The sequence below is a fragment of the Austrofundulus limnaeus genome, unplaced genomic scaffold, assembly GCF_001266775.1.
Source record: "Austrofundulus limnaeus strain Quisiro unplaced genomic scaffold, Austrofundulus_limnaeus-1.0 Scaffold108, whole genome shotgun sequence".
Lineage (NCBI taxonomy): Eukaryota > Metazoa > Chordata > Actinopteri > Cyprinodontiformes > Rivulidae > Austrofundulus > Austrofundulus limnaeus.
In genome coordinates this window covers 1,113,329-1,122,269 of record NW_013952510.1, presented here as the reverse complement: position 1 = coordinate 1,122,269, position 8,941 = coordinate 1,113,329, and the positions used below count along the sequence as shown (strand labels likewise).

The 8,941-nt window shown below is 39.9% G+C and overlaps 1 protein-coding gene across 4 annotated transcripts in view; it reads left to right on the top strand.

Annotated features, from left to right (window-relative positions):
* LOC106521422 (glycylpeptide N-tetradecanoyltransferase 2) overlaps positions 1-6,718 on the top strand; it is an 11,362-nt gene extending 4,644 nt beyond the window's left edge. For 3 of the 4 annotated variants that reach the window (XM_014013978.1, XM_014013975.1, XM_014013977.1), the window contains 9 exons: positions 428-546; positions 1,007-1,098; positions 1,253-1,369; positions 1,534-1,704; positions 1,888-1,996; positions 2,162-2,332; positions 2,448-2,615; positions 3,587-3,724; positions 6,545-6,718. In XM_014013978.1, the coding sequence (XP_013869432.1) occupies positions 428-546; positions 1,007-1,098; positions 1,253-1,369; positions 1,534-1,704; positions 1,888-1,996; positions 2,162-2,332; positions 2,448-2,615; positions 3,587-3,724; positions 6,545-6,568 (1,109 nt within the window). In that variant the 3' untranslated portion in view covers positions 6,569-6,718. The remainder of the gene's footprint in view (positions 1-427; positions 547-1,006; positions 1,099-1,252; positions 1,370-1,533; positions 1,705-1,887; positions 1,997-2,161; positions 2,333-2,447; positions 2,616-3,586; positions 3,725-6,544) is intronic. The other variant, XM_014013979.1, reaches the window with a different exon arrangement.
* Positions 6,719-8,941: the final 2,223 nt, after the last annotated feature.

Genomic DNA, 8,941 nt, shown 5'->3' with positions numbered 1-8,941 from the left:
CCTCTGGATGGGCTCTTCTTTAGTGAAATGTTTTGTCTCTCGTCCAAGAGACTTCTTCAGTCTGATGAGTTTCAGGTGAACTCAGCCTTATAAGCACTGCCTCCACTTGGACAAACAGGTTAGTCACATGCAAAAGAGGGCCATCGACTAACAATAGGCTTGATTAGCTCTACTGTTCATAGAGGATCGTGTGCCCCAGCACCTGAAAGGTTTGGATGCTGTGTCAAGCCTATTGTTAAGCGATGGCCCTCTTTTGCATGTGACTAACCTGTTTGTCCATGTGGAGGCAGTGCTTATAAGGCTGAGTTCACCTGAAACTCATCAGACTGAAGAAGTCTCTTGGAGGAGAGACAAAACATTTCACTAAAGAAGAACCCATCCAGAGGACCAACTTATTTTTCTTTTTGATTAACTATTTCTTATTCAGGTGACAACATCACAACTCACGGCCCAATAGCAGAGGTTGAAACCAGTGCTCGAAAAGAGCCCTACACCCTCCCTCAGGGTTTCACCTGGGATACGCTTGACCTGAGCAGCCCCTCGGTGGTAAGTTATGGTTCAGCTGAAATCAGTCGTTTCATTATCAGTCAACCCCGTTTGTGTAGCCTTTGCATGACAACAGATATAATCAAGCTCAGCTTCGATTTCTGAAAATGCCAAATTTGAAGACTTCATTAATAGGAAGTGTCGGATTTTCCAGCTCCTAGAGGCAAACGGCCATTAGGTTAAAATTGTAAAAGTGGAGTGGAGTAGACATGTGCAAGATTTGTTTGCCGTGCTCCTCCGTTTGACCACTAAGACTGTTTTAAAAAAAAAGCTGTGACTGTTTTACCTGAAACACGAATGCCTGTCAGCAACGCTCGTCCTGCCTGCAGCAATAATTAACTTCATGTTTCAGCTCTGCTACTCACCAAATACGTCGGTCAACTCGACTCAAACCCAAGAAATTAAAACTCAACAGGAAATGTGTTCTCATTTAAATATATGCTTTTGTTTCCTATTTCAGTTGAGAGAGCTGTGTACTTTCCTAAATGAGAACTACATGGAAGAAGATGACAACACCGTCAGATTTGACTTCTCTCTGGAGTATCTTCAATGGTGCGCACCAAAAAGATACATCTGAGTTATGGATTTTCAGTACTTAGAATTTTTTTAAACATTTGTTTCATGAAGATAAGAAAATGTTTTAATGTGATTTTAAAAAAATATGTGATTTAGAGACACTAATAGAGGTATTTTTCTCCTTTTAAAGGGCTTTACAGCCTCCAAACCGGCAGCCCCAGTGGCACTTGGGTGTGAGAGTAGAGGGCAATAAGAAGTTGGTCAGCTTCATTGCCGCCGTTCCTGCCGAGGTTTGCATTTATGAGACGTGAGTAGCTGGTAAATATGTCCAAAACTACTGTTTGTGTAAAAGAAAAGTAAAAAATATATACAAATATATAAATGCAAAATCTGATGAGCGGTGTCAGTAGTTGCATGCAATTCATCTGCCAGGCTAAGCTCAAGGCTAAAGGCCTGAACTTTGTCATGCAGGAAGAAGCAGTTGGTGCAAGTCAAATTCCTTTGTGTCCATAAGAAGCTTCGCCTCAAACGCATGACTCCGGTTCTGATCCGGGAGCTCACCAGGCGGGTCAACCGGCAGGGTTTCCACCAGGCTATGTACACAGCTGAGACGGTGCTGCCCACACCACTGAGCTCCTGCAGGTAGTGGGAGTCATATTTACAACCACGACTCTGAAAAAGATGTTGTAAATGAAAAATAGAAAGCAATGATTTTCAAAATCTAGCTATTATTCACAACAGAAGGCAATAGAGAAAAAGGTCATTTTAAATCGTCTGGCAGCAACACATCTTTAAAAAAAAGTAACACTAAACTAATCCTTTTAGTTTGTGGCATCGCCCCTTGAATCCTCGCAAGCTAATAGAGGTCAACTTCCCGGGTCTGAGACAGACCATGAATCTTCAGCGAGCCCTCAAGTTCAACCGTTTGCCCGAGGTTAGTGTGTGCTGCCATCTGGAGACAAAGAGTTATTACTGTTCACACATACATGTTTTTGGAAGAAAAGACAGTAAATATTGATTTAAGCRAGAAACTTGCACTGCATTTTTGAAAAGGTGTTTTTTTTTCTTTCCACCATGTTTTTTTTTTCTCTTTTCCAAGGTTACAAAGGTGCAAGGACTGCGCCCTATGATCAAAGAAGATGCTCCAGGGATCCTCTCACTACTTCAGAAAGACCTCAGCAAGTTTCACCTCAGCCCCCTCTTATCTCTGCAGGAAGTAGAGCACTGGTTCGTGCCGAGGGAGRATGGGAACGACACCTACGTGGTGGAGGTTGGACCTCACTGTGTTTCTGCTTTTAAGTTTTATTGAACAGATGCTTAAGCACTTTCACTGATGCTGTTCTGTCATGTCTGAAAACGGATTGATCTTCCCTCCTCACGCACAGCGAGACGGCAGCGTTCTGACAGACGTGGTGAGCTTCTACAGCGTCTCCTTCAGAGTGCTGAACCATCCGGTCCACACGAGCRTCAGAGCAGCTTACCTGTTCTACATCGCCTCTACTGCAACAGAGCTGGCTGACCTCATGGAGGACGCATTGGTCCTCGCTAAATCTGTAAGTGGCGAAACATATAGAGTTAAATGTTTACACAAATAAGATGAAAATTGACAAGAAAAATCAAGTTTAATCATCGTGGAACATCATTCCCAACTCCATGCACCAACCGATCAAGGCAAAACATTTCTTTAAAAATTTGTCAATAAGTATTGGAGTTAATGTCTGCTTRAAAAAAATYTCATGAACCACTGCGTAGATAGTCATGATAATATATGCTTTGGGTGTACGTTTACAATAATCAGAAAAAACTCAGCCTGTTTTACATATACTGAGAAGTCWGGTCCATAAATTTTGGGACATTGATGCAATTCTCACTTTACTGACAGACCGCTTTTTGGATCTCATTTAGAAAAAAATCAGCAAGAGATTCCAAATGCCCCCTCCACACTTGAAATGAACTCTAGACCTTTTATCTGCGCCTTGTAAACGGGATAMTAAGTGAACGACACACACCTGCCAGAGAACAGCCGAGCAGCCAGTCGTCCCATTACAGTATGTTCGGTCCATTAAAAAGTGCGAGGCACATCTACAAACTGTGCCAATTTGTTCACCGTTCACCTGATTTGGATGTAAATACCTTCAAATTAAAGCTGAAAGTCTGCAGTTAAAGCTATTCTTATTTGTTTTATTTCAAATCTTTTGAGGTGATGCTCACAGCCGTAAAGAGGAGAACTGTATCGATGTTCCAATGGACTTGATATGAGATAATGCATAATGTGCTTAATATAATTTGGTCAAAACAACTATAATTCTGTTTTTTCTTTCATCATAAGATGATTTTTTTAAACACTGGCATGAAAGCTGGCAGACAATAATAATCTCAAGGAATGCTAGTGCTTTCATTAGCATTCAAATCAAGAGTAATGTTATAAATTTTAATTTTGTGACCTTTAAACCAGCAGTTCAGTTTGAATTACCTTTGCTCTTCCTGTGAAGGTAACTGCACTGTTCTCCTTTCTCTCCATCAGAAAGGCTGTGATGTTTTCTGTGCACTGGACGTGATGAACAACACGAGTTTTCTGGAGAAGCTCAAGTTCACTATCAGTGACAAGAGAGTTCATTACTACTTGTACAACTGGATGTGTCCCCTCATGAGCCCCGACAAGGTACTCATCAAAGTAATCTCTCCACTTGACAAGTCTGTGTACTCAGAGGGCTTTTATACCCTGCTGCTCTAACGATGGAGCCTGGCGCTGCGGAAATCTTGGAAACTGTCAAAATTCTTTATGTAACTGAGGAGTTTGGGTCGGCAGAAACGTTTACATGAACCTAAATCAGAAAAGTTTGGACAGTCTGGGAGAATGCAACCTTCAAACAGCAGTTATTTTGACTCATGTTACAAAACAGTACGAAACAAGAAATTTCATGTTTTGTCTTGTCAACTGAAGAGTTACAACTGGTAAGATATTAACTGTCCATACCCTATACCCCACTTCGAAACACCTGAATCATCCCTTTAATGTGTGCAACAGTGCTGGGGTTTTTTTATATTCAACTTTTTAGTTTTGAAGTTTGTTAAGCCTACATTTCAGGTTAAGGCCCTGTCACACTAGACAACTTATGACAACTTATGATAATTTTTTATGTTTAAATTGCTAAAAGTTCTATATTTGATCAATTTGATCAAGCTACTTTATATACATGCCGAAAAGAAGCTTCTTGTTGATTTTCTCAATTCCATCTTCAATGTAGTTGTCTTTAAAATGTTCATAAGTTGGCATACGTTGTTTAGTGTGACAGGGCCTTCAGGAAGAAGTCAAAACTGCAGTCATTTCAGACTATCGTTAAAAAAAAAACAGATACARGACAGGAATAAACCCAGCTTGTTGATTTGTAACAATTTCTTACAAAGAAATGTCAAGCCGAAAATCTCAAAGATGAGATAATTTCCAGTGTAGAATTTGTCTAACCCAGAGGGGCCCAAAGTGGGGCCTGCGGGCCAAATTTGGCCCACCAAGCCATTTGATTTTGCCCACCAACAGTTGCCAAAGTTACATGGTTGTAACCTCTCATCCTATGTAGAAACACAGTGTTTCCATTGGTCAAATGACTATRTAAAGGGCTGTAGTGCAGGTAGTTTTCAATTACGGTGCTGACTTGTCTTTGATATATTAGGAATAAACATGAAACATGAAGTAACAACAAGATATATTTAGATCAGATTGAACTCCACATGTAGATTTGCACACATTTTAAGGCCACAAAACCTCGTATTTTATCAATTTATGAAATGTCCCATGAGCCTTTGCTATTTGAGCATTTGACAGGCTTTCTCTAAGTGCGCAGACTAAAACACATGAGGGCCATTGCACTGGCTGCTAGCTTAATCGTTCAAAAATAAAGGACTTTACTTAAAGTATTTGCATTTCATGTATTACTGCATTTGGCCCGCAGCCCCTGATAGATTTTCATTTTGGTCCTCTCTGGGAAAATTTTTGGGCACCCCTGGTCTAACCTAACATTTGAACAAAGCTTAGAACCACCAGTCTCATCATGACTGGAAGGCCGTGTATGGCACAGTGACCTAAAATCAAACTGAGCAGACATAACAACACATACAACAGAACAGTGTCCGAACTTTCTTAGTCTGCAGCAGAAATTTTGCTGTAAAATGTATGAATATATGTTGCTCTAAAAAGTCAGCAGACTCTTCCACACTTATTGTCACATAAGTATAAACAAGCAATTGTATTGATAAAAACCCGTATCCAGATCGATTTTTATTTACTAATAATCTAGTAGATTTTTGTCACTCATAGAACAGAAACCACATAATCTACAGTATATTTTCATTCAATCCATCCATCCATCCATCCATCCAACTTTCTGTCCATCCAGCATCCATCCATCATCCATCCATCGATTTTTCTGTCCATCTATCCATCCATCATCCATCCATTCATCCAACTTTCTGTCCATCCAGCATCCATCCATCATCCATCCATCAATTTTTCTGTCCATCTATCCATCCATCCGTCCATCCATCCATCCATCCATTTTTCTGTCCATCCATCATCCATCCATCCATCCAACTTTCTGTCCATCCAGCATCCATCCATCATCCATCCATCGATTTTTCTGTCCATCTATCCATCCATCATCCATCCATTCATCCAACTTTCTGTCCATCCATCATCCATCCATCCATCCAACTTTCTGTCCATCCAGCATCCATCCATCATCCATCCATCCATTTTTCTGTCAATCCATCATCCATCCATCCATCCAACTTTCTGTCCATCCATCATCCATCCATCATCCATCCATCAATTTTTCTGTCCATCTATCCATCCATCCGTCCATCCATCCATCCATCCATTTTTCTGACCATCCATCCATCCATCCATCCATCCATCCATCCATCCTTCATCTTAAACCTCTTCTTCCTTTCAGGGTCTCGGGGGGTTACATGTGCCCATATCCAACAGTTACTCTGCGAGGGGCAGGTTACATCCTGGACAGGTCTCCAGTCCATCACAGGGTCACATAGAGACAAACAACCATTCACTCTCTCACTCACACTTAAAGACAACTTAGAGTCAGCAATTAGCCTAACAGTCATGTTCAGTGAGAGTGAAATGATGAAGCATCTAAAGGGTGGAAGATCATAAGTTCCCATGTTGGGCTTTGAAATAATAATTTCTCAGTATTTAGCTCTAAATCGTTCCTAATCCTTTTAGTATTGGAAAAATGTATGTCTAAAATGTACCAATGTATAAATGTTACATATGACATGAGGCTGATGAGACAACATTTGAAAACAATTTGGTTCATACTATCTGAAATTAAATAAAAGGCAATATACATGTAAATATCAGAGATTTGTTTGCAGCTTTTCATACTGGTACAACATTTTCTGCCTTGGGGATTGTAGTAGAGGATTGTAATGGTTTCAAGCCATTAATATTTCATTGTTTGTGTTACAGGTCGGCCTGGTGTTACCCAATTAACCTGAAGTAAAGAAAATGGGATTCAAACAGTTTTCAATGTTGAATTACATGTATTCTTTATGAAAGAATGAATACAAAATACAAAAACACAAATCTGAAATAATTTTTTTGTTATTTCTGAAATGAAAAATAAACAGATTCAAACAATTCWAATGATGCATTCCACATTCTATCATCTATGTGTTTGTGTGAGAGAGAATCTGTGCATGTGTCTGAGTGAATAGTTAATAAGTAATCTACACAATTTCTCATTGTAAAACAGTTTATATGTTTTCATGATCAATACAAAAATTGGACAGAACTCATTCAGTTGTGTCACTCAGATACATAAAACATGTAAACTATTTTTTGTATAATCTATCTATCTATCTATCTATCTATCTATCTATCTATCTATCTATCTATCTATCTATCTATCTATCTATCTATCTATCTATCTATCTATCTANATCTATCTATCTATCTATCTATCTATCTATCTATCTATCTATCTATCTATCTATCTATCTATCTATCTATCTATCTATCTATCTATCTATATATGCACAATGCGTTCTTTGAACAGTAGGGTGCGCTGCAACATTACATTGTAACGACACAGTTATTATGACCATTTTAAACGTCCATAATAACTGTAAAAAGCGTTGTCACGTTTCTAACAGCATTTTTATTATCAATCAAGTTTGCATTGTGATAAACACACAAATACAAAAAGGGCTACTCGTGTAGGAACTGTGTAGTAGGCCTACTAACTGTATTAAACATGTAGCTATTCATAGTTTGAAAGGGAACACTTACTGCTCATATACATAAAAACATTAAATAGCCTACACGTGGTATAAGTATACATAATTTCAATATAAAGGCGTTTTTTTTCCTGACAACGTTGTGAGTCATTATTTATGATTTAGGGCGTTTACAATGAGCACGTGAACGCAACGCTGTTCCAGGTCTCGACCAATCAGAAGCGAGAAAGCGTTTTAAGTTYGAAGGCACAGAAGTCGCTTGCTGCATTCACTGCCGCCCGTGAGTCACTGGCATGGTGTGTGTCCTCTCCGTTTCCGTGAAGAATGYCCATTTAAAGCCGAGCGCACTGTACTCTGAAAACAAAGGCAAGTTGTTGATTCATTCCTATTGTCTACCGTCGTGAACGCGCAGCGGCGGGACGTTTATGCCGTCGCCTCGAGCTGCTTATACGTGCTCAGGTTAACGTGAGCGCCGCCAGGGACTTTTCAAAATGCAGCTGATGARGCGCCTTTGTGGTTTTGTCACATTTTTGTTTGAACAGCTGTCTCACAGACAGGCCAGGGGSTTCACTTTATTTTATGTTCTGTTTGCTGACTGAGGGGACCTCCATTATGAAAAGGCGTCGTGGGTATTGTGTCATCGACGTAGATAAAGTGGAAGTTTACCTGTTTTATGTTGTATCGTTACTTCTGCCTTGTGTGCTCCAGAGATAGTGGTATTTGTGCTCTTCCTGTGACAAGTTCAAGGACTTTGAAGGGTGTTTRGGTAAATGTTTCTGACAGTCATGTAACGCTGTAATTCGCAGGCTCAACAGCTGTCATAGCATTATTATAATCTCTTTTCTTTTTTCTTTTTTTTCAAGAGATGGCTGCTAGAGCCTGGTTCTCAGCACCAGTGGTTAAATGCTACGCCTCTTATTTCGTCCTCATTTTCTAGTTGTCCCAGTTTAGTAAGTTTGTTCGCTTTGTGCATGACTGACTACCTCTTTGCAAACAGTGTCAACATGTGAGGCAGTGTTGCAAAACTACCTGAGAAAACGAAATGTTTAAATAAAAAGGAGAGGAAAGCTAAAATGGCGTCAAAACTCAAAAATTCGTTTTACTTCTGTTTTGGAAAGTGTTTTGGTAACTCTATGACAAATGGTAGTAGAGTTGACCAAGCCCTGTGTGTGTGTGTGTGTGTGTGTGTGCGCGCGCGCGTGTGTGTCAATCCTGGCCATGCAAATACTGTTACTCATTGTGTAATGATGACTGAGGCTTGTTTGATTTCATTTGATATATGGTGGCTGCACCCTTTAGGAGGTGCAGCCCAGCCATTGTTCAGCCAGTCTGTGCATTTGTTTAGTTTCACACACTTCTGTCTTGACACAGCCTGCTGGCTGCAAACATTGAAACCATTGTCTAAATAAATATTGTCTTCTTTTTCTTTAGGTCAGTTGGCTGAGTAGGGCTGTGTATTGGCAAGAATTTGGCGATACGATACACATCATGACAGAGGGGTCACGATACGATATATCCCGATATATTGCGATACTACACTCACCAGCCACTTTATTAGGTACACCTGTCCAACTGCTCGTTAACACTTAATTTCTAATCAGCCAATCACATGGCGGCAACTCAGTGC